We start from the raw sequence: 27998 nt of genomic DNA on the forward strand, positions 1-27998 counted from the left end.
CAGCAGCAGTCTTCCAGGTCCACACACGCCAAAAGAAGCGGTGCTTTTATTTTGAAGGCGCGTGTTTCTTTTCCGGTGTCGTCCATGTTGTTTCCGTGTGACTTGACAGTGCACAGGAAGGTCTTTCTGTCCATGATGACAACTTTAAAACGGCAGCACGCGCTGAAGCTCGCGACACGTTTTGCGTCAATTTAACGCGGTTTTCCTCTAATTTTTTGTTGTTGTTGACGTCGAATGTCGTTTCCGTCTGGAATTAGCTTAGCCACACTGAGGCTAGCTGCTAGCCAGCTAGCATGAGCGCGGGCCATCGCGGTCTTTGTTTACATCCAGTCATGATGACGATGATGATGGTAGTGATGATGATGATGACGATGATAAGGTGGTGATGGTGTGTTAGCTAACCCCGCTATCAGCGCTGTTTCAGCAGGACAGTGACAGTCTTCCGCCCCGGGGATCGAACACCCACCTCGCTGCTGGCATCGTAGCCGTAAGTCCACAACACACCACAACAGCCTACCTTACATTAAAAGTACACTTGTCCAAAATTGGTGTTGTTTTTAAATGTTATTACACGTTTATTGCATTATTTTCCGGGGCCTACCTGTTCGAATACCTGACCTAATCGCCAACTCTTAACCGTTAATTCTTATTATTACTGATCAGTTAATCCAGACATTAAATAGTTAATGTAGCTAACTTGTACATTTAGATACTGTGATATAAAGAAGACTTAGGAGGAAAAAAATAATAAAAAACAACTTTGATTGGACGGTTATGCCACAAGTTTACAGAGCTGCAACCAGCAATTATCATAAACACTTAATTGAGAACATTAATGTTTCTCAAATACCATTATTTCTTTCTTATATGGAGCAAAGAAACCAGGAAATATTCACATTCAAGAAGCTGAAACAACTATTATTTGAATAAAAAAGCACTCACTAGTTGTTTTTTAACAACTAGTGAGCGGCATAGTGTTGCCTCACAGCAGAAGGTCTCCTGTGCAAATCCCGGGTTAATCGAGGGCCTTCCTGTGAGGAGTTTGCTTGTTCTTGTTACCACAGAATTGGACGCTCTAATGTGAGAGTGAGTGGTTGTTGCGATGGACTGGCGACGTGTCCTGTGTACAGATATATCAAAGTATAATTTTAGATTGGTCACAGTAAAGCTAATGTCTGTGTTGCAGTGATGGAAGTGTCCTCTTGTGTTGCAGTGATGGAAGTGTCCTCACAGGATCCATCCCTTGTGGCCATGGACCTGTCAAAGAGCTACAAACCCCTGACCCGCAGCCACACTGAAGCCATGGACCTGGTGAAGAAGCCGGAGTGGTACCATCGGCGTCCAGCAGGCTGCAGCGCGGACATCACAGTGTCCTCGTTTCGATCCAGAGCCTCGTCGTCCTCTTTTAACTCTCTCTCAGCGGCACCTGCTCCCGCCGCCGTCCACTGCAGAGACATGGACCAGCGCCCTGAGGCTTTGACCGGCTACATGAACTCGTCAATTACTCCGGGTCTGGATTTATACCATGATGGAGTTCACGGCAACCTGTGGCATCAGGGTTTCTACGGTCCTGACCGGAGTGGCGGCCCCGCTCCTGAAAGCAGCGGCGCGGAGGAGAGCGACAGCAGCTCTGATGTTATTTTCCTTGTTTCCTCTGCAAAGGAGCCGCTCTTATGTAGCTCCTTCATCCAGGACAGTGTGAGACACATCGTGGAGCCTCTGTCGCCGCCTGTGTCCTCGCTGGGGGGAGGGCGAGACTGCTGTCACCTTCCTCAGCCTCTGAGCTCCCCCAGTGCCGACAGCTCGTATTCAGACGACTCGTCGGACAGCTCAGTGGACATCCCCGTTCATCACACCAGGCCCGTCGTCCTCCTGTCGGACCTCGGCTCCGTTTATGGCAACCGCGTCCAATCTCTCAATGTTTCCAGCGACGACAGCGACGTCATTGAAGTCTCCGTCACTAACTGCAGGAAAAGAAGCCGCAGCTTTTCTCGCAAGAAAACTGTCCCTTGTAAAAAGAGTGACATGAGCGACACATCGCCTCAGAGTGGAAGAGAAAAAGCTCCAGCTAAAAAAGTGCGGCGTAGCACCAGAATCAGAAAACCTGTGTCTGAGACACCGCAGTTTTCCTGCGCGGCGTCCCGGTACAGTCTGAGGAGACAGGCCAAAAATGACGCAGTGGGAATTTACAATGAAAGCTGCGATTCTGACGATATGATGGATTACACGGCAAGGTTGTCCAGCCCAGAGGTTGACGAGTCCCTCTCACCACCAAACGAGTCACAGAGAGCGAGTAGCTCACACGAGTCAGATGTGGACGCTCTGACGGAGAGGACGTCACCGCCACCTCGCGGGAAACCTACGAGCCCGGCTAAGAAGCCGCTCACAACAACAAAAAGGTTAAGAGGAACCAAACAGAAACAGCAGAACCTCAAGGCGTCACCAGCAAACAAAAAAAACACCACAAGACGGAAGAAAAAAAGACGAACTTGCTCTGGACCATCTTCTCTGTTTCCTCCCAGAGAGCCAGAAATCAAGCTGAGATATGCGAAACTTAAAGCGGAGAAAAAAGCCAAGAAATCGGACGCTTTCTGTCCCTTTGTCCACGTAGAGCAAAGGACGTGCACTGTGGTCAACTTCGAGGAGGAGGAGGCAACTGTGCGGAGCAGCCGAGGAGCACGGACACAGATTGGCGTCAAGTCTCTGCCCGGGTCTTTACCCAAGACGTCCTGTTTCAGGCTGAGTCGGCTCCGCTCAGAGAGCAGGAGCCAGGGGGCGCTCTCCTGCAGCCTGTGCGGTCAGATGGCCAACTTGAAGGGTCTCGGGGACCTTCATGGCCCATACTGTCGCAGCAGCTCACGTTTGGACGTCCAGAGCTGCAGGACTGTGCAGAAGGAGGAAGATTGCTCGCGCACACTCGCTGATTCAGTCAATTCCCCAGACATTAGTTACAATAGTCGCGCATGCTCTCCTGCGGTCACGTGTTCACAAGGCGGCGACAGCAGCGCACTGCCAAAGATCCGTCTTCAGGAGGACGAGTGCTGGATTCACGAAGACTGCGGCATCTGGTCCACCGGCGTCTTCCTTGTCAGAGGGAAGCTGTACGGCTTAGAGGAGGCGGCACGACTGGCACAGGAAACAGTGAGTGACACATGTTTTTATCCCTGTGTGTCCATGATACGTAAACAGTTAAATTAAATCTTAAACTTAAATTAAAAAAAGTTCTGCAAATTTGTTTGGGGACCTCAAAAACAATCTCCCCTGAACCATCTGTGGGTCCCGACCCAGACATTGGGAACCCCCTGCTTTTCAGACCCAACAACGTCCAATTTGTTTGTATTTCTGTGTGTTTCTGTTCAGGTTTGTTCAGCGTGTCAACAAACGGGTGCAATTATGGGCTGTTTCCAGAAGGGCTGTTCCAGAAACTATCACTACATATGTGCCATTCACTCAGGTAGAGTATTCATCCATTCATTCAGTCATTTAAATCTGTATTCAAGCAGACCTTGATGACACGATCTGTGTCCGACTTCATCGCGAACATCACCCTGTGTTCCCCCTGTGGGCACTGCGAGTATCTCAGCGAATAATATCTACGTCACATGTTCACGTCTTTATCTCACTGTCAGACAAACTTTACCAACAGCAAAGTGAAGTTTGTGAACCGCTCACTCTCTCACACCAAAGCCCATAGAGAAAACCAGTGATTTTAACATCTCACACACACACACACACACACAGAAGTTGTTGATCCACTGTTGCCTCCATCACTATTTTCAAATGTCTTATTCTGTTACTTCAGCATTTGAAATCCTTTGTTCTGATTTACTTCAGTGACACAAAGTGACCACACGAGGCAGCAGTCGACAGCAGCTCCTGTGTCCCTGTGAGCTAAAATCACTGGTTTTCTCTATGGGGTTTGGTGTGGGAGAGTGAGTGGTTTACAAACTTCACTTTGCTGTTGGTAAAGTTTGTCTAACAGTGAGATAAAGAAGTGAACACTGAGCATCAGTGTTCTAAATACTGTATATTTAGAATTTTAATGATACTTTTATGATGTAAATATTTGGCCTGTTTGCACAATTGTTGCATCAGATCATTAAGAATCGGAATTTATTTTTGAAATCCAGTCGTCATCTGGATTAAATACAGGCATGAAACGTGAACACGTTCTTTTCTGCTATCACATGTTTTTCTTTAATGATTGGTTTTGACTTGTGAAGAAAATGTTTAAAGTTATGGATGTTTGAAGGACTGCTTTTCTTATGTGTGTGTGTGTGTGTCTCAGGCTGTGCCCTCAATGAGGAGAACTTCTCCATGCGATGTACAGAGCACAAGGTAAACACATGAAAAGTCTTAAGTGTTTTGACCCAGGTTGCGATACAAAGGCCTGTAAAAGCCTGGCGTCTGTCTGTGTGATGAGCTTCATGGCCTCTAGGGGGCACCAGAGCACCTATTGTTAATGTTAAACCTCCACCTTCCTTCATGTGGATTTTAAAGCCAGTGGTTTTCACGCTAAACTCTGTTGAATCTGTTTGTATTAATGTTATTCATGTGTAAAAATCCAGATGTCACCTCTAAAGGTCTGATTGGTCCACTGAGTCATGTGACCCACACCACAGAGATGGCAGATATGCCAATATATATCGGGAGTGCTTCGACCGATAACTGATACCGATATATATCTACGATTTGTCCTTGACTGAGATCATTTAGTCTCTTTGGTCGTGAATTTAAAGTAATATTTTTCATACTCGCGTTGCAGCAGATGTAGACACATCATTTTAAAATCCGTATAAAATAAATGCTGTAAAAAATGTGAAAAAATTCAAAATGCCCCACTTCCTGTTGTGTTGAGGTCATGGTTCCAATGGACTTTTTTGATCAGCTTGGGCTGAAACATGTTTCCACCAAGTTTCGTGAAATTTGGTATAACTTAGTTTTGTCATGTTTTACCTGAGGCGGCCCTACTGAGCCACTTTACATCAGTTTAACGTATTTCCCTTATTTTACTGTATTTATTGTGATTTGCTTGCAAATTTCCATCCGGTTTGTTCACAACTGGAACTTATCAGGCCCAGTCTCCTCTGTTCTTCACTAAGAATTAAAAACATTTATATTTGAGAGTTTATTTATTTCCAGCTGTCTGTTTGTTTGCGTCCAACAGAACAAAGCGTTCACCAGTATCACCCGACGACGCAGGAGATGACGCAGAAGAAACACGGAGGCTCTGGAGGTTTGTGATAGTTTCCATTTTCTCACTTTATCTCACTGTTGTGGTGGAAAGTGAAGTTTGTAAACCACTCACTCTCCCACACCAAAGCCCACAGCGAAAATCAGTGATTTAGGAGCTGCTGGTCTACTGCTGCCTCGTGTGGTCACTTTGTGTCACTGAAGTAAATCAAAACAAAGGATTTCACTGAACTGAAGTGACAAAATAAGACATTTGAACTTAGTGATGGAGGTAACAGTAGATCAACAACTTGTGTGTGTGTGTGTGTGTGCGCGCGTGCGTGATGTTAAAATCACTGATTTTCTCTGCGGGCTTTGGTGTGGGAGAGTGAGTGGTTTACAAACTTCAGTTTCCTGTTGGTAAAGTTTGTCTCACAGTAAAATGAAGGTGTGAACATGTTCTGAAGACATTTTAAACATTAGCAGGTGAGTGAATCACTGCTCTACTGTGTTTTATTATTATGTGAAGTGAAAAATCTAAATAATAATTTGGATTCTTTTCTTTTTTTCAGATCTCCTCAGGGTGTGAAGGCGTCACCTCTGCTGTTTACTAACACTGTGTGTGTGCGTGTGTGTGTGTGTGCGTGTGTGCGTGCGTGCGTGTGTGTGGGTACAAACGTCTTTGAGGACCAAAAAATAATAATTATACCACCACAAGTGAGGAGGTTTTTGTGAAAGTGAGGACAGTGGGATGACTTCATGGCAAGTTCAGGGATTTTCAAAATAAAATATTGTTGTATTACGTTTTTTAGCTTGAAAGTAAAATGCATTTATGTTATTTCTGGTATTAGTAGTTCTTCTTCTCAGACAAATACACATTTAAAGTCACTTCCTGTCAACCTGGCTTTCAAAATAAGAGCCATTAACTTTGGCATGTAGGAGTCATTAAAAATATACATTTCCATATGTTTTTTTATTTGTAATTTGAGTCAAAGTAGTTTTTGGTAGTTTTTAGGGTTTGGGTTAGGTTTAGATTAGGCATTAGGGAGTGGATTATGTCTGGGTGTCCTCACTAAGAATGCTGTACAAGAGTGTGTGTGTGTGTATTTATTCTTAAAAATCAGTTATTGTGGATTAGCCAAGTCACAAACACAGTTTATTATTTGACCATGATAATAATAATCTAAGAGATTAACTTAATTCCTACTGTTTTTGTACGACTTTTCTATAACTGTTGGTTCTTCAGGCGTCACATGATGAGGTCACATGACGAGGACCATTTACTTTGATCAAGAAGCAGGAACAGCTGTCGTTTGCTACTCTGCACTTTATTAATATGATTTTATTTATGTCTGAATTGTTCTTTATCATATAATTATTTAAGTTTTAATATAAAGCTGCACTAAGTAGGATTTATATATATATATATATAAATATCAGTGTGAGCTTTATTGATTCATCTCATGACAGACACTAAATGTTTAAAAAAGAAAAGAGATTTTAATCCAGATTTTAGTTTTATGCCTGCACTTTGTATCTGAGTAAATAAAAAAAACAAGATGATTGTTATTTAATAATAAAAAAATATTATTAAAATCTTTTTTCTCTTGAAGTTTTTTTGAATGAAAATGTGTTTTTAATCCACATTACAACAGAGACGGTGAAAAGACGACGTCTTTACAGGAATCAATGACTCAATGTTAGACTCAATGTTTTTATTGCAGAAACATTAATGAGAACAAAAGAAAATTGGCTTTGAAACAAAACGTTTCCTTTTTCTGAAAAAAAACTGACGACTTTTCTGTAGTATTTTCTCTTTTTTGATGGTATAAACGTATCGGCTTTCTTAAAAAAAAAGATTGATTTTACGTAGTATTTTTCTTTAGCTTTCGCTCCCACTTTTTACAAAAGTACAAAAAAAAATGTTTCCTCATTTTGTTGGGATCATTTTCCTTTTTACCCCTCTCTCACTGTTTTGGAAAAAGCAAACAAAGATCATGCAGATCCATTCATCTACTGCTTTATCCTCCACCAGAGGGTCACAGGGGGTGCTGTGCCAATCTCAGCTGACATAGGGTGATAGGCACACGGTCAATTTAGTGTCCAATTTACCCGGAGAAAACCCACACACACACACAGGGAGAACATGCAGAAAGGCACTTGTTCTTGCTGCAAAGGCAAGAGCACTAACTACTACACCAACCGTGCGCCCAATCATGCAGATAATATTTTTTTTAAAAAAGATTGGCTTACCCCCAAAAGATTTTTTTCCTTTTTTCTCTCTGGAAAAATGTGATTTTTTTTAATGAAACGCCTTATGACCTCATGTTCCTTTATTTTTTGTAAGATTTCAAGATTTCTTGTAAAAACCGATTTGCCACCACTATTCTTCTCTAAAGTCTGCGTTTTGATGAGCAAAGGTTTTTCTACGCCGAAAGTTTGGAAAGTCGCACAAAGTTCAATTAAAAAAAAAGAAAAAAAGACGAGAGATCGAACAATCACTGATGGAGACGTGATGAAAACGTGATGGAGATGTGATGAAGGTGTGGTGAAGACATGATGGGAAAGACATTCATCTGCAGATGGACTGAGCTGGTTTTGTTCACACAGTGAAGGTACATTTCCTTATTTCAATCTTTGCTTGTCCTCGTTCTACCTGTGATGTTTTGTCTTTCACCTTCATTTCTCTTCCAGTGAGTTCACTTAAAGCAAACCTTGATTCAAAAGCATAAATCAGTCTGTATAAAAGTCTATTTATTGACTTATAATAACGTTTATTTTGATCGCAGACAACGAGTCCACCTCCATTTCTGCTTCATTTGATTTTTAATGAACTCAGAAATTGGTTTGCCGTCTCCCAATGTTCTGCTGGAACAAGAACAAACATTTCCTGTAATGTTGATGACATTTTAAATAAAGGAGAGAGATTTTCAACTTTTTACAAACACAAAAACACTGTTTTATTGAGGGCACACATTTTACTGTAGGCTTGTTGTACCTTAATTTAATGTATGATCAATATTTCTGGTCAATAATTATGACTTTTCGATCATATACTCCATGAGAGTGAAAACACAGCAGAGCTAATGTGACACAATAGGATTATTTATCCTATGCTAATTAATGTTGAGGAAAATGTTTAGTTTAGGAGTGAAACATCTTCCTTGGCTCAATCTTTTGTTTAAAAATGTTAATTTGTACAAAATATGACAAGAGGCAACATGCTTATGTGTAATTTGGTGAACCATAAGTGATGCTATATTAGCATCTGATTCAACTCTATTAGCTAAATATCGAGTTCAAGCTGTTAGCTTAACATTACCTGACTCAAAACTCACATACGTGTATATATGTATATATATATATATGTATATATATATATATATATATATACATACACAGTATAATTTTATGACATTTTAAGTATGACAAGAAGAGACAATTTGCTTTTTTTCACAAGACGGTAATGTTCGTTAGCTTGTAGCTCCCATAATACCCTCAGATAAGCTAGCTGTCAAAAAGAAGAGTCCACTTAAAAAAGAAGGAAAAAAACAACCCCAAACACTTCATTTAAACAAAATGTGACCACAGTAATATTCATGCAATACTTGGGGAAACACATCTGAAGCATTTTGATCCTGAAATTATCTTTTTAATGTTGTGTTCCTGAACGTAGGTGGAGGTCGAAATTTACTAATTTAACAGGAAAACAACCCGGACAAAAGATTCTAAGATGGCTGCCATTCACGTCAATAATAAAAACATTATTGTTTCACATTAAATCACTCAAACACAAAGTACTGTTCAATTTTTGGAAAAATACCATGTGCTTTTGCTAGCCCAAGATATATCCTTGTTTTTTTGTTGTTTTTTTAACCTGTTTTCTCAACTGTAACGCGATCTACTCGGAGGGGACATCGCTCCCAGTTCCGATGTAAATGGAACGCGCCGTTGTACAGCGAAAATACTGTAATGTTACTGTAAAATGTTAGCTTAACATTCAAACTTTATCTACTCAAACTTTAAGACAGGACACATATTTAATTTAATTTCCAGGATCATGCCATTTAAAAACAAATACAACAAATTTATCACTAATCAGAAATTCTTTAATGAACCATGCACGTTTGTAACTTGTGATTTTACAGGACTTTCCTCAGTTTTGTTCATTAATGGCCCTTTAAAGGAGGAATGTTTAAGCAAAATAAGACACAATAACACATTGACTACAAGGTGTTTGTATTGTTACGAGGTGGGTTCAGGCATCACAGGTAAACATGAAATAGACATTTTAGGAAGGGAAAATAAAATCATTCAGACAACAGCGACGACAACAACATGAGGGAGAATATTAATAAATTAAATATAAATTGCAGTTTTCAGAGAGAAGACTTCAGGTGTCCAAGGCCACTCGATAACAAATCATAAATAAGTGCATCCGACATAAATAAATCATTTGAATCCAAAAGAAAAAGAAGAAAACACACTTTCACAGACACACACTTCACGTCATCTACCAAACTTCAAAGTGTTCCACGACAATAAACACAACACGATCACAGATTCTATCTGTACTGATTATTTCAAACATGTGAAGAATATTAGGACGGCAACAACTGAGCGATTAATAATCGTCAACTAATTAGATCGATTATCGTGATCTTTCACTTCATTGATTATGAAAATAATCGCGAGTTGCAGCCTTAGAACATATTGCTGTTTTGTTTTTGTTTGTCTTGAACTCTTTCAGCAGCGTAAGCAGAGACGCAGGGAGCGACAGTGAGCGATTGTCTCACCGGTCATTTCCTCGGTGTTTGATGAAGAAAGAAATGGTTCAGTCCGCGGTGAGGCTACATTGTACGTCCCGACCCGCCGAGCATGTGTCACCACACCTTCCTCCCTCTTTCTTCAAACTGGGAGAAATCAGCTCACACCTGAGCAGGTAAACCGGTCACACAGTGCTTGCAGCGTCTACACACAGATCTCGATGGGTGTGGCCACCAGGATGCGCCCTCTTTCGTTGTTTTCTCTGTTGGCCCGGTCGTAGTCGCCGGTGGAGGACGGTGAGCTGTTGCTGGACGTGGAGGAGTAGTGGGTGTCCATCATGATGCTTCCCTTGGAGGCCACGCAGGCTGGAGACAGGCTCTGTTGCTTCAGTCTGTCCACTAACACCTTTTCTTCAGACGAAGACGAGCTGATGTCCAGACGTGGAGTGCTGCTCATAAAACCTTCACTGCTGCTGTTCCCGTTCTCCGTGTCCAACATCCAGCACTGGTTGATGTAGCTGAAGACTTCTTTGACGGAGCAGCGTCGCTCCTGCTCGATGCAGAGGAGCTTGCGAAACATCTGAAGACAATCAGCAGTGAAGCGGCGCCACTGTGACGGCACCGTAGCCGTCCGGCGACGCTGCCAGCGGACAAACTCCTCGTAGAAGGTGTCGTTGGGCATGGCCTTCTCCCAGGGGAAGTTTCCTGTCAGCATGCAGAAGAGCAGGACACCAAAAGCCCACACGTCCGTGCTGTGGTCCACGCAGAAACTGTCCTGTCGCGAATTATCGCACAACTCGGGTGCCGTGTACGGGATTGTGCCACTCACGCGCCTCACCGGAGAGCCTGCGCAGCGAGTCATGCCAAAGTCCGACAGCTTGACCTTTCTGCACTCCACGTCAAAGATGAGGATGTTCTCGGGCTTGATGTCCCTGTGGACCAGTTTCTTACACTGCAGGTAATCCAGAGCCATTGCCACCTGGTGGACACAGCGCTTTGCCACTGTCTCCGGGAGTCCCACCTGAACCAAGAGAGCACAAATTAGGACTAGGAAATGGTAACGCAGCGAGTCTCACGTCTCACCTGAGGAGGGATGATGTCGAACAGATCTCCGGCGAGCGCGTACTCCTCAGCGAAGACGTAGTACTCGTGCGTCTCGATGGCGATGCCGTACATGTTGATGATGAACGGGCAGGGCGACAGGTAAAGGGAGATGCTGTACTCTCTCAGGAAGCTCTTCAGCTTGGTGGTCTTCTTCTTCAGAAACTTAAGGGCCATTTTTGTGCCTGGAAAAACAAGCACACGTTAGAAAACCGCCAATCTCATTCTCGTCATTTCAGGTTTGGGTGCCGGACAGCTCAGCTGGTGGAGTGAGACCAAGTCCACAGGCCGGATGCTGTGGTCCTTCGCTTGAGCAGCCTGTGGCTGAGAGGAGAGGAATTGGGCTTGTAACTGGAGTGTACCTGAAGTGCTAAGTGAGTGTGTAAATATAAGAAATGTCAACCTACAACCTTTTACCAGGGTTCCCACAGCGTGGTTGACATCAGATTCAAGGACTTTCCAGAACCACTTCCCTCAAATTCATGTACAGAATGTGCTGTCACAGCTTAAGTTTGGAGCGGCTTTAGCCATGATGGTGTCCACTTTTATTGATTTGGACCAGTGATTGTCCTTGGGATCTTGGTCAAAGTCAGTCTTTGTCATTAGTCTTTGGTGAGACAGATATCTTGTCATTTTTATTTCCCAGACATCCCGTCATCAATTACTCGCTCATTGTTCTGCTCGGAATCTCAGGTCAACGGTCGGAGAGTAATGATGTCTCCACGTTTGTTCTGCGTAAGCCGGGTCTACATACATCAACCAATGCAGGGCATGAAACAGTAGGTGGCGTCGTAACAGACAAGGGAGACATTTTACCTAAATATCAACTTAACTTCTTTCTCGCACAAAATTCAAGCACTTTCAAGGGCCCATGTCAAGGACCCGTGGGAATAGTGCGCAATAGTTTTCTTCAAACCTGCTTTGTTTCAATCAGGGAAAGAGTGACCTACTCTCTGGTAGGTGAAGGCCACCGTAGTTCCCTGATGCACTTGGGAACAAGAGGGGTGAGGAGTCACCAATAGATGTCACTAATTCTTACACTTTAGACCTTTAATGGTGTGTTTTTTTTCCAATTGTGCAACAACAAATCCCAGTTTAATGAAGACCACTGTTTGGTTTTTACCTCTGATTTTATGGACGACCAAGTCCACCTTCCCATAGGTTCCTTTCCCCAGTTCCCGGACGACCTCAAAGTATTTGCTCACGTCCAGTTTCTCCAGGTTCTGTGCAGCAATCAGCTGCAGCTCCTCCAGGATGTCGATGGAGTTGCGGGAGCTGTTGGGCGAGGAGTTCATTCTTGTGGAGGTCTGCAGGGGGATAAGTGGGCTGATCTGGTCTGGAGGCGGGTGTTCCTGGAGCAGGAGGAGCAGGAAGGAAATCAGGGTTCAAGATGTGGAACAGAACACACCCACAACACAAACACACACACAGAAAATGAATGGTTATCACCATCAGGGGGAAACGAGAAAAGCTTTGAGCTCAGGCCAAATGATCGGTTATGTAACCTCTGATTTATTCTTCTAAGACCTCACGTCTCCATTTTCTAGTTTCTGTGATTTTCCAGCTTCTTAAATGTTAATATTTTCTAGTTTCTTAATTTTTCTTTAATTTCATAATTAAATAATTTGGAAAAAATGTACATGTTTTGATGCCTTTCTGCAGTGTTACAGTTAATGTGACGTCTGCCAAGTTTACAACATGATTTCATTGTGGTTGAGGTCAAGGAATAAAGTCATCCATTGTTTGTTGCTGAAATAATTAACTTATTGGTTCTTCTTATATTAAATCTGTGCAATAAAACGTAAAGAATAACAAAGCCTCACTGTGAGTTTAACCCAATGAGATTGAGTTTATTCAAAAGACAGCAGCTCTGGATAAAAAAAACAAAAACAAAAAAAACTGCATCTGCTGCTGATGAAAGTGGGACAAGCAGGTAAAGACGATGAGTCAGCAGAACCCACGCAGGCCATTTGTCTGTCAGTAGTCCACTCAGCGACACTGTGACAAGGTCAATAAAACACAAGTGGATGAGACAGTGTGTGTGTGTGCGTGCGTGCGTGGGTCTGTAACGAGATCTTTCCTAATTAAAATTCGACCTGTTTTATCAAACACCAGCATTTTAATCCTGTTTGATCTGAAGCTTCACACAGTGAGGTGTCAAAACATCATAGTTTACTATGTCGTCCAAAATGTGACAAAAAAGTCATAGTTTAGTAAAGGGTTAGGGTTATATATATACAGTATATATATATATATATATATATATATATATATATATATATATATATATATATATATATATATATATATACACACATATATATATATATGTATATACATACATATTATGTATAGCTTTACACTGTTCATCCAGTCAAAGAGTCTGGGGATGAAAAAAGACAAAGACAGCGCTCATTAAGAGACACTTGTCCCTGCAGGTCCCTGAGCTCCTGCCCCCCAAAGGAGCCTCGAGGTCCCGCCTCATGGACGAGGACAAGACTCCAGACTGCGAGTTTGGGAAGAAACTGATCAACATTTTCAGAACCAATGAATCAATGATGAAAACATGAACGGCTTCACACTTTGACAGTGCAAGCTTTTATTTTGAAGCAGACTGCTGCTGCTGCTGCTGATGATGATGATGATGATGTTGCTGCTCTCAGACATCGTCAGTAAATCAATGGCAGAATAATTACAGCAGAGGATGTAGGTCAGGTTATTCCTTCTACTGTCTCACTTATGGATGCATTTTTAAAACCATATAATCATGTGTTTGATAAATCAATGTCTTCACGGTGACTCAGCAGAGACAACACACGCACGTGAGCGACTGAAGAAACATGACAAAAGTGCTGAGTTAAGTCGAGAAACAGAGTAAAAACTGTGCGAGAGTAAAAACATCAGCAGCACGAGAAATCAAAGTCGAGCAGGAAACACAGGGTTCTCAAAGTGCGGATCAGGACCCACGTTATGTTTATGTTTTAAATAACAAACGTAAAATGTATTCAGTTATAAAAACATCACTTATTTTATATATATGTTTATGTATATATGTATATATATATACATATATATATATTCATATCTATATTGAGCCATGTCACAATTATACATATACATGTATGTGTGTGTGTATATATATATATATGTGTGTGTATGTGTGAGATCATTACATTTACAGATTGACAATAAAAGAATCAGATCACTGATGACACACACACACACACACACACACACACACGTGCAGCTGGGACACAATAGCCTCTCACAGCAGCATCATTGTTCTGCTCAGTGTTTGTGTCACAACTTTGGTTTATAATTTATTTATGATTTATTTATTTAATTTTCACTGTTTTCATGTCTGTGAGGATTGAAGGTGATTGACAGCTGGTTTTTAATCCACAGCACGCGGAATCTGGTGTAAACATTTCAATCATTAAATAATCAGCTGATTCTCTTTGTTTTTGTTGTTTTTTAAATGATGCAGATGATCTTACCTTTCACAATAACATTTCAATCCATCCACAAACACCGGACTCTTCCGCTCGTACAGGAAAACCACGCAGATCCTTCAGCTGTTGACGATATTTGATGATATTTGTTTGTATTGTTGTTGTTGAACCTCCGCAGACACCGGGGCTGCTCCGTGCTCTCAGCCGCTGATCCCTCACTCTGTATCGGCCTCTGAGCAGCAGCTTCTCTCGGAGATGCTCTCTATTGTCTGCGCACTGAGACGGAGGCCCCGCCCACCGCCGCGCCCCGTCCAATCAGAGCGCAGTGCGCGGTGTTCAGGTGCCGTCGGTATTTTACAAAACAAACACATTATATTCTCATTCGTTCTTTCTTTCGTTGACTAACTATCTAACTAATTAACCACCCGTGTTATTGTGAAAACAGTAAACACAAGCTTTAAAGTATATTCTTTAAATGTAAACAAACAGGTCTAGCTGTCTAATATCTAATATCGACGTTGGTTCAAATTAATTTCACAAAAACATACATTTTTTTCCCCACAAAAGGTTTTTATACATATCACTGCTAAGCCTAACCCATATATATATATCATATATATATATATATATGAAGTAAGGGCATTATTTCCAGGTAATTTCACATGTTTTTCAATAAATTATATTAAGGTTGCTTAATATATTACATGTGATTAAATCGGATCCTGTTAGGAATTATATTGTGATTTGGGTCACGATTGTTCGTAGTTAGTCCAATCCGTATTTCAGACGGTGGACTCATGAGAACTCTGCCCGTCAACGACTGCAAATTCATCACCTGCTCAGTTTGAAAGTAGATCGTCATATTTTTCCCCACGTCATTGAACGCAGCACGAGGGAAAATCAAAGCACAGCATGTTCCACTGAAATGGAGCAGGGATTTCAAGCTGCACATTCAAATCCATACTTTTTTGCAAATGTGCAGCAGAAGTAAAGTTGACATTAATTCATTCATTCATCGATTCATCTTCTACTGCTGTGTCCTACACATGTGGGTTGTGGGGGCCCTATGGCAGCTGACATAGGTAGAAACATAGGGGTCACTCCCTGGACAGATCGCCAGTCCATCTCAGGGACATAGAGACATTCACTGAATGCCCGAATGGAAACTGAAGAACCTGGAGAAAAGCCACGCACACATGGGCAGAACATGCAAACTCCATGCAGAAAGACGACATTAATTCACTTCAATTCAATTCAGTTCAAATGAAAAAGTCAAAGGACTCATGGAGCAGTGTTAAAAAAGTTTATAAACACATGAAGACATTTTGTAGTTCTACCTCTCCTTGTTCTTCTTTTTCTTCCTGCTCTTCAGAAAATCAAACATTCTGATGCGCAGTGACCTCCTGTGCTCAGGTTCCAGCTGTAGAGCCTCTAAAAGTGTGAGATACTTGCCCTTTGTCTTCTGCTTCTTCTTGGTCTTGGTCGTCCTCTGGAGAGCCTGCCTGCAGGCCCTCTTCTCAGCGTCGAGCTGGAGGACCAGCTGCAGGTGGCTGGAGGCCAGCTGCCGCAGGTTCTGAAGGACCGCGTCCTGCTCCCTCTCCTTCATGATGTAAGCCTTGCTTTGCTTGTAAACCTTGTCGGCGAGTATGGCGCTGTGTTCCTGCAGATGCTGCCTGGAGTCTCTCTCCGTGTGGAGACCGATGGACAGATGGAGGTTTTCTGAGACCAGGTCGTTCACCTCTGACTTCAGGGCCTTTGCTTCTTGGTGGAGATTGTCCACCTCGGTCCTCAGATGTTGGATCAGCTGCTGAGTCTTTTGCTCTGTATCAGTGTGAGACTTTCTTTCTGACTCCAGTTGCTGCTGCAGGAGGTCTTTCTCTTCCACAACCAGGTTCAGCTCCTGGAGCAGGTCCTCCAAAACTGTGGCGATCTGACCCGAGTGGTTTGACAGAGACTCTGTCGTCGTCCCTGTCACCACACTGACATTGGAGTCAGCAGAGACCCCTGCTTCTTGAAGGTGACCATTTAACTCCATGCCCTCGACAGAAGTCCTGTTTCCGGCGTCTGGATCCTGGTGTTGCTGGAGCTGTTTCTTGGAGGCAAACAATGTGAATCCTTTGAAAGGCATTACCGTCACTGTCGGTGCCCTTTGTTCTTCTTATTTGGTATTTATGAAAGTTATGTGATTCTTCTTCTCTCCCTTGACCTGCGGCGCTGAATGATGATGTCACAGCAGGTAAGGCTTTGATCTTCCAGTTTCCAGTTCTTTCTGTCAAAACTCCAGTTTTAATGCTGCTTGTTAGACGGGTCTTTACGCCGATTCTCATATCAACAATCAAGTATCCTAAGTAAATGTAACAACAAGAAATAAACCTTTGAATTGTGTGCATTCTGTGTTACCACAGCAACCCTCACACTCACTCACTCATCATATCAGAAGACGACTTTATCGCTACTGGCAACAACAACAATGAGTGATCACAAAAAAATCATTTAAAATAATAAAAAAAAACATTTAAAAACAAAATGACACAAAATTGAAATAAACAGTTTAAAGTGGAGAACAAAATCTGTCTGTGTTAGAAAACATAAAATGGATCACTTCCTGTATGCAGCACGGGAATGTCACCGTGCTGATGACTGCACATCTCTGAGTCTGGTTCTGTCAGAGGTTTCTTCTTCTGTTAAGAGGGAGTTTTTTCTCTCCACTGATGCCTAGTGTTTGCTCATTGTGTGAACTGTTGGGATTCTCTGCTCTCCTTGATGTTGTCTATGTACAGTGCCTTGACATAATGTATCTTATGATTTGGCGCTATACAAATAAAATGTAATTGAATTGAATTACCTATCTACCAACCAACTACCACCCAACTACCAACCAATTACAAACCAACTACCAACCAACTACCAACCAACTACCAACCAACTACAGACCAACTACAACCACCAACTACAACCAACTATTAACTACTTTACCAACCAGCTACAACCAACTACCAACCCAACCAGTACAAACCAACTACAACCAACTACCATACAAACCAACTAACCAACTACCAAACCAATTACAGACCAACTACAACCAACTACCAACCAAACCAACTACAACCAACTACCAACTAAAAACATCCAATAACCAACTACCTATCTACCAACCAACTACCACCCAACTACTAACCAGTACAGACCAACTACAACCAACTACCACCCAACTACCAACCAACAGACCAACTACAACCAACTACCACCCAATTACAAACCAACTACCACCCAACTACCACCCAACTACCAACCATTACAAACCACCTATAATCAACTACCTTCCTACCTTTCTACCAACCAACTAATTACCACTCAACTACCAACCAACTATCTACCTACTAACCAATTACCAACCAACTACCAACCAAATAACAACCAGCCACTTAATCCTAAACCTTGTGTAAACTTGTCCGTCTGAAGCCGTTGCTGGAGGACACAGTGGAGACGTTACAGTGGTTTTCCTGTGAGACGTTAGCGAGCAGATCATTAGCTGACTGTTGGCTCATTATCATTAAAACACGTCCAGCTGCATTTGTTGATCGAGTCTCCTCGGGGCAGGAATAATGAGCTCCCAGGGCTGGAGAGAGAGAGAGAAGCTGTGGCTGCGTCTCTTTAAAACAACGAAGTACACGTCTGCCAAAGACACTGAATTTTAATTCAAGGTCCAAATGAGACTTTGAAACAAGAAATGAATGAATGAATGAATGAACAAACAGTCACTTCATCACATCAGACTCTGCAAAGACTCAGGTTAATTTAAAAACAAGTGAATAGCATAAAAAGCTGACATTTGGCTTGGTGCTTAAAGGGATAGTTCAGGTTTTTGACACATGACAGTTAAACAAGGAACACAAAGTCGACTTAAATAAAATGTACACCTGCTTAAATCTATAATATGTTAAGAATAGGAACAGATTTGCTTTTTTGTCTCAGTGTAAGAGAGACCTTTTCAACTAGATCAATGAGAGTTTGGGTTGCTTTGTAAAGCACTCACTCTCCCACGCCAAAGTCCATAGAGACATTCAGTGATTTTACCATCACAGTACACAGGAGCTGTTGATCTACTGCTGCCTCTATCAGTAACTTCAAATGTCTTATTTTGTCACCTTTGTTCAGATTTACATCAGTGACATAAAGTGACCACACGAGGCAGCAGAGGACCAGCAGCTCCTGTGTCCCTGTGAGCTAAAATCACATTCTCTCTATGGAGTTTGGTACGAGAGAGTGAGTGGTTTATAAACTATAGTTTCCTCTATGTTGTCGCACAGTATAATGAAGCAGTGAACATATTTTCAAGCATGGTTCCTGGAGCAGGAGTGGAGGCGTGTGATGTGTTTCAGCAGTGATGATCCCTCAGAGATTTGTGGCTCACATTTATCCTAACTTGCACTCACCTAGTTTAACACACACACACACACACACACACAAACAAATAAAAACACAGTGAACAGCTGGGACTCCTTCAATCAAGGTCAGAACAGCAATCACCCAGAATGCCAAGCATCGCCCTGAACACCCGCTGGGCCGACAGCCAATGTTTTTAATCTCATCAGGAGTGAGACTGAGGAGAGTCTGTTAGTGCGTGAACTGTCAGAGCAAACACACTCAGTGTGAGAGTGGACGAGCGGCCGCTGACGGTGAAACATCACCGCGGTTCAATCCTTACAGGCCATCAGCAGCACTGTGGAGGAGCCTGGAGCTGAAGCACTGAACTGCTGCTGCTGCTGCTGCTGCTGCTGCTGCTGCTGGTGGTGGTGCTGCTGCTGCTGCTGCTTTAAAATCCAGTCAAAGTCACACCAAGATGTGAACATATGAAGATTCTTCCAACTCAGTTCTAAACTAAACAACCAACCAACCAAACAAACAAACAAACAAACAAACAACCAACAACACACCAAACCAACTTAGCTTCATCTCAGTGTCATGCAGTCGTTTCTCCCTCATTTTCTCCAGTTGAGAAATGTTGCATTATGTCCATGTTTCACCACAGCTGCACACTCAGAGCATGAATCCACGTTTATATTCATACAGCCAGAGGATTCTGGGTAAGTTGACCGTATGTCTTTTTTGTTAATGAGGATGTTCTGGTCGAGAGACAGAGAGATGAAAGTAAAACACTCGCTTTTATTTTAAATAAGTGTTTTATTTTCCTTCTGGACACCGTGTTCTGTCTGCTACGTGTGTGTGTGTGTGTGTGTGTGGGAGACTGCTGTCTCCACACGGCAGGTTATTATTTTGTGTCCATGTCTTTGTTTTGTTCATTCTAAGTTAACATTAATGTTGTTAACGTTGTCATTTTGTACCAACTCTATGTCTCTTTATCGTCACTCCTGTTACGTTGTTGTCATTTTCTGTCTCCATGGTTATTCTGTGGGTTTTTTTGGTCAGAAAATAAATGAATTAAACACACACTATTTTATTTAACATATATTTATATATGTATATGTCTATGTGATATATGCATATGTGTGTGTGTATATGTATGCATTTATACATATATATATGTGCCCAATGACATCAAGCAAATATATTTATATGTAAATATTTATATAAAAAGAAAATAATTGTAACTAAATGTGTCATTTACAGGTTACAAATATATTTTATGTTTTACTATAAAGGTATTTTATTTAAAGAATAAATAAAAACTGCATCTAATCCTAAATCAGCCTCTTACTGACACCTAGTGGACAAACCTTTACCTCCATCACAGATGTTTCTTTTTACTTTTTACACTTAATGAATAATAAAAACTTTTATTGTTTTCTTTTATTTTGTGTCTTTTTTAATAAAAGCATCATATGCTCACCTCCTACTCGCATGCTTTCATTCTTCAGCTGTTACTGTGACCCTCAGCCGTTACCATGGCAACCAGTCAACACCGCACATTCACCTCCAGGCTGCGACGGACACAAGATTCACTTTAAAAATCAAAGAAAGAAAGAGAAGAACAGTGTGAGAAGTGAGTGAAATAATATTTTGTCTCTTGTAGTGAGAATTCATTTAATTCACTTCATAAACTCTGTTTATAGCAATATTTTTTGTAGATATTCTTAATTATTTGCAGGGTTTTTAATGATAAACTGAACAAAATAATCACTTTAATCACTTTAATATATCTGTTACCGAGGATCAAATATCAAACATAGTGTAAATATTATTTTATCTGAACCAATTAATGTTGAGTTTATTATTCTCATGTATTTAATGTGTTCACATTTGGTTTCGATCAAATCCAAACACTGGAAAACAAAAAGCCTATAATGTGTGTGTGGTGACAGCGCCATCTGCTGCATTTATGCAAACTCACACCCATAATGAATGAATGTAGTAATGAAGTTATAGAATGACATCATTTTAAACAATTTCCATTGTTTTTGAAGCACTGGCCCTTTAAATAATAAAAAGAAGTCTTTAATATCAGCCTGTTTTTAAAATCCTATCAGTCACTGAAACAGAAACGAAATCCAATTCTTTAGTTGTTTTTTAAATCCAGCAGATGGCGCTGTGACCACACACATTATCGGCTGATGTCAGGATACAGTGTCCCTTTAAAGGTAGGTAGGAATGTAGAAGGTAGGGAGGTAGGGTAGACAGACAGACAGACAGACAGAGGGACAGACGGATGGATGATGGGTGGAGCCTCGACCATCAGATGTGCTCCTGTGCTTCTTCATTTCAGAATGACTGTGAAACATGATGTGCTTGTTGTGGGAGCATTCATTTTAATTTTACATGAGACTTGAATCAAAAACAGGAGATTTCTTTCAGAAACAAAGGAAATTTAATTCTCACTTGAGTTCAAAGACACAAACTGCATCAACCATCTTCATTTCCATTCCTCAGACGTGTGTGAGTGCAGTACAGACATGTTTTTAAACCTTAAAACCTTTGTGTTTAGAAGTAGACGATACAAACTGGCCACACCTTTCAGAAAAATAAAAACATTAGGGTCTCTTTATGTTATTGTGTTGTTGTTTTTAATTTCAGTTTGTCATTTTTCAACTCCTTATGGGGATTTTGTCTTTTGAGCAAAGTGTGTTGTGTCCTTTTTGTGTCTTTGTGTAGTTTTGTGGTAATGATTTCATCTTGTTTCCTGCCTTTATTGTTTCAGACGAGCAGGAAGGATGAACCTTCGTGAAACATCTCGTCTATTGTTTCTTGATGTCACTCTGTTGCTGTGATGTGGTTTAACTGCTGTTTAACAGCATTAATCACTCAACTCTCCAGCACACACGTAACTGTGTGTAACAGAAAATAAAAAAGTTACCAGTTAACAGTTTATCCTTCACTAACAGCTCTGAGGCTAAAGCATACGTTACTAGTTAACAGTTTATCTGTAGCTAACAGCTCTTAGGTTAAAGCATGAGCTACTAGTTAACAGTTTATCTTTAGCTAAGAGTTGTTAGGCCAAAGAATGAGTTACTAGTTAACAGTTTATCTTAAGCTAACAGCTGTTAGGCTTAAGTTACTAGTTAACAGTTTATCTTTCGCTAACAGCTCTTAGGCTAAAGCACAAGTTATTAGTAAACAATTTATCTTTAGCTAACAGCTCTGAGGCTAAAGCATAAGTTACTAGTTAACAGTTTGTCTTAGCTAACAGCTCTTAGGTTAAAGCATGAGTACTAGTTAACAGTTTATCTTTAGCTAAAAGTTGAGGCTAAAGAATAGTTACTAGTTAACAGTTTATCTTAAGCTAACAGCTGTTAGGCTTAAGTTACTAGTTAACAGTTTATCTTTCGCTAACAGCTCTTAGGCTAAAGCACAAGTTATTAGTAAACAATTTATCTTTAGCTAACAGCTCTGAGGCTAAAGCATAAGTTACTAGTTAACAGTTTGTCTTTAGCTAACAGTTGTTAGGCCAAATAATGAGTAACTAGTTAACAGTTTATCTTAAGCTAACAGCTGTTAGGCTTAAGTTACTAGTTAACAGTTTATCTTTCGCTAACAGCTCTTAGGCTAAAGCACAAGTTATTAGTAAACAATTTATCTTTAGCTAACAGCTCTGAGGCTAAAGCATAAGTTACTAGTTAACAGTTTGTCTTTAGCTAACAGCTCTTAGGTTAAAGCATGCGTTACTAGTTAACAGTTTATCTTTAGCTAACAGCTCTGAGGCTAAAGCATAAGTTACTAGTTAACAGTTTATCTTTAGCTAACAGCTCTGAGGCTAAAGCATAAGTTACTAGTTAACAGTTTATCTTTAGCTAACAGCTCAAACAATCAACAGCCGCTAACAGCAAATGACTGGAATTATGAGGACATTTGTCCTGTGTGAAGACATTTTGGGGTTCATTGGGAAAAAACTCATTCTAGTTTGTTTGTTGTTGTTTGTTATTTAAACGTTGAACAAACTCAGTTTAACAAAAACTTTAACCTCAACAGGAAACTGGTCTTTGTAAACGTCAACATGCCGACGAACAAGAAACCGAATAAAAAATCAAACAAGAAACCAAAAAAGCAACAGCCCCGAAAACCTCCAAGAGAAAAACAAGACAAGAAAAATAATGTACGAGTTTTCTTAGGAAATACTTAAAGTACACAGTATACTCTCTCTCTCTCTCTCTCTCTTTCTCTATATATATACACATATGTATATATGTGTATATATACATATATATATTTATACATATATGTATATATACATATATGTATATATACAGTATATATATATATATATATATATATACATGTATTTAATATCTATGGCTTTTTTTCAGGCTTCTGTGAACAAAACCTTTGGGCCGGAGTTTGAGTGTCTTCTGGTTCAGATGATTCAGTGGTTTTTTGATCATCAACAGGAAGTTGAACAGAATTTAAGTCTTAAAGACGGAGAACGAAGTGGATCCGTCAACGTGGAGGATTTTGAGCTTGGTAAATCCACCGTCTCTCTCTCTGTCTCTACAGCAGTGTGTAGTTTGGTCAGTAGGGGGGGCCGGTTTTCAGGCATTAAGGGGTTAAGTGGCGGGGATGCATGAAATTGATCGAGGGAACCACAAGTTTCCCCAACTCTGTGATATGTAATTGTCCTTCTGGGACAATTAGTGTTGGCTGAAAACGTGTCCTCTGAATATCAGATGAAGAGTCACAGTGTGGTATTTCTGGAGTGGAGACACCTGTGAGTCAGACGTTTGAGAATAACAGCAGTGGCTCATTTCCTTTCATCCCCTCACAGATAAGAGCAGCAAACTCTGGGACAATGTGCTTTTTGTCCATCAAACTTCAGACACACACACACAGTAAACTACATTCTTCAGCTGAAAGGATGTGTGAGACAAACTGTGTGTGGTCCAAAACTCCTCCTGTTGCAAGAACAGACAAAACAAATGCAATAAACCTTCTTTTTTTGTCTGGCATGACTGACAGCTGAATTCCAATTAGCTTCTTCAGTTTCACCGCTCTGCTCATGAGGATTGGTAGGTTCGTAAGTAGGAGGTCAGTTGGTAGGTAGGTAAGTAGGAGGTAGGTTGGTAGGCAGGAGGTCAGTTGGTAGGCAGGTAGGTAGTTAAGTTATGGTAGGTAGGAGGGTAGATTGGTCAGTTGGTAGGTAGGTAAGTAGGAGGTAGGTTGGTAGGCAGGAGGTCAGTTGGTAGGAAGGCAGGTAGGTAGGTAGTTAGAGTAGGAGGTAGGTAGGTAGGAGGGTAGATTGGTCAGTTGGTAGGTAGGTAAGTAGGAGGTAGGTTGGTAGGCAGGAGGGAGGTCAGAGGTAGGTAGGTGTAGGTCGGTCGGTTGGTGGCTCGATCAGTCGGTCAGAATATAGATACAGTAGGTGGAGAAGGTAGGAGAAGTCAGGCAGGTAGGTAGGTTGGTCGGGACATGGATGGATGGATGGATGGATGTTGCAGTGGTTCCCAACTCCTAATGATATTATGAGGTGTTATAGATATATCTGGGGAACACTGGGCTAGAACATAGTTGATAGTTGAGTTTTGTCTAAATGTTGTTATTTTAGACTCTGGTCTCTGCAAGAAGTGCAGAGATCCAGAAGAGGAAAGTTCCAGTGGTAGAAAGACAGCCAAAGTCTGCAGGATATAAATGAACTGTCGTGGTTAGATGTTCTGGAACTTCTGCTGGAGAACTTAATGACTCAACTCTTTGGTAAACCATGTTCCAGAAACGTTCGTTTGTCAGATTTAGATTAAATGTGTTTTCCGACATGACATTTTAGATCCATCTAAAGCTGCGTCAGTCCTTTTCTGTTTAAAAATGTAAAACGAAAACACTAACGCAGTTACTGAATATTCAGATTTTTATATCGACTATTAGCTATGATAAAACACAAACACTTGTAGAGAAAATCAACTTCCTGTGCCCGGTTTACATATGTACGAACACTTGTTCTGTTCAAAACACTCAGAGTTGAATCTAAAACTGTGGCGGTATAGATTGTTACTAAAATGCCACACGTCTCTTTTTGCAGTTGTGTTGAACTTGAACGCCCCCTGTGGGCAGGATCAGCTCCGCGTCCTGACCGAGCAGCTGAAAACCAGCGATGGTGCGATCGCTTACCGAGACGTCAACAAACAACTCCAGAGGTTAAGGTAAAACCCAGCGTTTAAACGTAAAAAGAATACGATCATTTTTGGCTTTTTTTGTTTCTCGTTCATTAACCGTCATATATTTTTGTCATCGTCGTTGTCAAGACTCTGCGACGACACTGTGACCTCAGAGGACGTCAGCGCTTTGACGGACAGCGCTGACAGACGGATGTTAAATCCTCACAAAGAAAGGTATCCGGTTTACTGTGTGTATGAATTAGCGACTGGAAGGTTGTGGGTTCAATTCCTGACTCTGCGAGTTTATGAGCAAAGACACTTAACCCACGTGTGAATGGGTGAAAACTGTAGTGTAAAGCAGCTCATCAAGACGAGAAAAGCTCTATGTAAATACAGACCATAATACCAACTCTCCTTCTTCCGATTTTATTTGGTAATAACGAGTAACAACGCTGAACCCAAAAGTGGACGAATAGTCCTGATTAAAGTCACGGAAATAAAACTCCTGACCGACTATTTTTGAATCGGCTCCTGAACAAATTGTTGTCATTCTTCTTTTTCAGAGCAGCTGTTTTTGAGCATTTATGTCGCAACCCCTAAAAGTGGCGTCGACTTACACAAGTACAACAATAAAGCGCTGCAATAACCCAAATGTTTCTTCAACCTGTGGTGAAAACAATCACAGTCTGACCCCAAAAAAAACCCTAAAAAATGTCACTGTCGCTTCTATTTAGAGCAAATGGAAGAAGAAAAAAACAAAAACAGCAGCAGCTCGTTTCAACATCACGTCAAATAAAATAAAAAGAGTCAGACAGGCGTTTAAAAAAGTCTGAGCCACAAAGTGCAACGAGTGTGAGTTTGACCGCAGTTATTTCTGTGTCACTGATGAGCAGTAAATCACTCGGCCCCAAAATGGCTGCCGCTGCTACTGCAGGTCGACAGCTTCACAAACACAGGTGACCTCCTCACACTTCTGTGTTTAAACTGTGCTGTTGTTGTTTTTATGTGTGTGTTCTTGTATTTGAGGACCTTTTCCTGTCTTCAACTCTGACCTTGTCAGGACCAGTGGTCCTCATGGAGACCAAAACCTGATCCTAATGAGGCAGAACCTCATGTGGTTATGCTCAAGTTTGGGGATAAGGTTTTGTTAAGTCTGTCCAAATGAATGGACGTCAATGCAGTGTCCTTAAAAGGACAGCTGCACAAACCTGTGTGTGTGTGTGTGGGCGTCTCACTGTTGTTTTAATGAAGGCAAATGAGCTAAAAGACTCCAAAAAAATGTACTTGAAACACAATTAAATGGCAGAATAAGGAGCTGTGGTTGTGTGAGGTGTTGTCAAACTGTCAGTGTCATTTTGTTCTTCGTCTTCATGGTGTTTTGTGTCTTCCTCGTCGTCACTTTTGATTATTTTGTGTCTTTCTCGTTGTTTTGTGGCTGTTTCTTTGTTTCGCGTAACGATTGCTCAGCATTTCTTTGTCCCGGTGGTTGTTTTGAACATAATATTTCAATGTTTTCTAATTTGATACAAACATTTAGACAAAGGCAGGTCTTAAAGGTTTAGCGCACGTAAACATGGCGGCTTAAAACAGATTTTAGCCATTTTAGCCAAATAATAACTGTCAATAAAATCTGTCTTATGTCTATGATATGTTAAGAATATGTCCACGTCTTTATCTTTGTAAGTTTGTAAACAACTCACTCTCCCACACCAAAGTCCATAGAGAAAACCAGTGATTTAAGCTCACAGGGACACAGAAGCTGCTGGTCTACTGCTGCCTCGTGTGGTCACTTGGTGTCACTGAGGTCAATCTAAACAAATGTTTTTTAAATGCCAAAGTCACAAAATAAGACATTTGAACTCAGTGACGGAGGCAGCGGTGGATCAACAACTCCTGTGTGCTGTGATGTTAAATCGTTGATTTTCTCCATGGGGTTTGGTGTGGGACAGTGACTCTAAACTGAACTCTTCAGTGAACCCTGGTTGTGTCATAAACTCCCAGGTTCCTTCGCCTCAGCGTCAGACTCCTCCCCTTCCACTTCTCTGCAAAACATCCCGCCAACTTTGACGTGGTGTTGTCGAGCAGCTGCAGGGTCATCACTCTGATCGGGATCATCCGGGACCGGGTCGGGATCCAGACCTCCAGGCTGGAGGTCTTCCGGAGCCGAGAGGCCACAGAGGAGTCCCGCCTCCTGCCGGAGAACTCCCTGGAGGGGTGTGGCTTCAGAGGAGGAGCAGAGGAGACTCTGTACTACGACTACATGCCCATGTTCACCGACTGTCCCGTCCTCAACTGTGACCACTACTTCAGGTCAACACCAGGACCGGACTCTGTCCATGGATGTGGTCTGAACAACAAATCGTCAAGCAGCCACCAGGGAGTGACAAAAACAACTCAAGTTTGAATGGAAGTCCATGTGAACGATGGAAAATTCCTCTTTTTCCTGCATCTGATGAAATGAAAACATCAGTAACCACGTATTGAACAACACTAACTATGCGTCGCTCTAATCTACACTTTAATATCTGCGATTATGGTCATTATGTCTTTTAATAAAAACAAAGTCACATGAAACAGGTCATCAAAAAAACTCCAAAGAAGTAAAGTTTTAGTGACTTTAAGAACATTTACACAGTTCTTGAGAACTCAAGTTCAAATCCCCCGCCAGGTTCAGGGTTGGGGTAAATAATCTCCAATTTTACAATAAAATGTCTTAAAAACAACAACAATATTAATACAGTATCAGCAGAAATGTGATAGAATTTGCTGAATTCCTGACTTCTTTGGACTGAGTGACCCCTAACGGCTGAAATGACTTATTTTTTATTAAAAATGTTTTGTAATTCATCATTTAAATAAGTTTTCAGCAACAAAAACAACGTCTGCACTTTTTTAATCTGGCTACTAAAGCTCATGTAAGCGATTTCTTTTCTTTTTTATTATCTTTAAAAGCAGCAGGAAGCTTCACACTC

General features: G+C 41.2%; 3 protein-coding genes across 6 annotated transcripts; 2 read left to right on the forward strand and 1 right to left on the reverse strand.

Annotated features, from left to right (window-relative positions):
* The first annotated feature begins 85 nt into the window (after positions 1-85).
* si:ch211-165g14.1 lies at positions 86-5244 on the forward strand. Its single transcript, XM_044050970.1, has 4 exons — positions 86-487; positions 1214-3141; positions 3361-3454; positions 5168-5244. Exons 2-4 carry the CDS (start codon positions 1216-1218, stop codon positions 5242-5244), a joined length of 2097 nt encoding a protein of 698 aa, XP_043906905.1. The 5' UTR covers positions 86-487; positions 1214-1215.
* A 4015-nt stretch (positions 5245-9259) lies between these two features.
* unm_sa1261 (un-named sa1261) lies at positions 9260-14738 on the reverse strand. Its single transcript, XM_044050050.1, has 4 exons — positions 14537-14738; positions 12163-12391; positions 11022-11224; positions 9260-10959 (listed from the first exon to the last, which is right to left on the reverse strand). The coding sequence occupies exons 2-4, from the start codon at positions 12332-12334 to the stop codon at positions 10144-10146; spliced, it is 1191 nt and encodes a 396-aa protein (XP_043905985.1). The 5' UTR covers positions 12335-12391; positions 14537-14738; the 3' UTR covers positions 9260-10143.
* A 5669-nt stretch (positions 14739-20407) lies between these two features.
* On the forward strand, positions 20408-27949 carry LOC122784847. Of its 4 annotated transcripts, none has more exons than XM_044050221.1 (6): positions 20408-20495; positions 22916-23039; positions 23251-23404; positions 24951-25071; positions 25174-25260; positions 27028-27949. In XM_044050221.1, the coding sequence occupies exons 2-6, from the start codon at positions 22941-22943 to the stop codon at positions 27428-27430; spliced, it is 864 nt and encodes a 287-aa protein (XP_043906156.1). In that variant the 5' UTR covers positions 20408-20495; positions 22916-22940; the 3' UTR covers positions 27431-27949. The 4 variants fall into 4 exon arrangements, with proteins under 4 accessions (XP_043906156.1, XP_043906158.1, XP_043906159.1 ...); XM_044050222.1 differs by lacking the exon at positions 20408-20495 and adding an exon at positions 20913-21090; XM_044050223.1 differs by lacking the exon at positions 25174-25260.
* Positions 27950-27998: the final 49 nt, after the last annotated feature.

Source organism: Solea senegalensis, linkage group LG19, assembly GCF_019176455.1.
Source record: "Solea senegalensis isolate Sse05_10M linkage group LG19, IFAPA_SoseM_1, whole genome shotgun sequence".
Lineage (NCBI taxonomy): Eukaryota > Metazoa > Chordata > Actinopteri > Pleuronectiformes > Soleidae > Solea > Solea senegalensis.

Bases quoted from the DNA above. Each gene is read 5' to 3' on its own strand.
- si:ch211-165g14.1 (XM_044050970.1), top strand. From the start codon at position 1,216: ATGGAAGTGTCCTCACAGGATCCATCCCTTGTGGCCATGGACCTGTCA. The intron at 3,142-3,360 runs GTGAGTGACACA...GTTTCTGTTCAG, and splicing joins CACGACTGGCACAGGAAACA to GTTTGTTCAGCGTGTCAACA. The intron at 3,455-5,167 runs GTAGAGTATTCA...TGCGTCCAACAG, and splicing joins CATATGTGCCATTCACTCAG to AACAAAGCGTTCACCAGTAT.
- unm_sa1261 (XM_044050050.1), bottom strand. From the start codon at position 12,334: ATGAACTCCTCGCCCAACAGCTCCCGCAACTCCATCGACATCCTGGAG. The intron at 11,225-12,162 runs GTAAAAACCAAA...TTGTTTTTCCAG, and splicing joins GGTCGTCCATAAAATCAGAG to GCACAAAAATGGCCCTTAAG. The intron at 10,960-11,021 runs GTGAGACGTGAG...CTCTTGGTTCAG, and splicing joins TCGACATCATCCCTCCTCAG to GTGGGACTCCCGGAGACAGT.
- LOC122784847 (XM_044050221.1), top strand. From the start codon at position 22,941: ATGCCGACGAACAAGAAACCGAATAAAAAATCAAACAAGAAACCAAAA. The intron at 23,040-23,250 runs GTACGAGTTTTC...GCTTTTTTTCAG, and splicing joins AACAAGACAAGAAAAATAAT to GCTTCTGTGAACAAAACCTT. The intron at 25,261-27,027 runs GTATCCGGTTTA...ATAAACTCCCAG, and splicing joins TTAAATCCTCACAAAGAAAG to GTTCCTTCGCCTCAGCGTCA.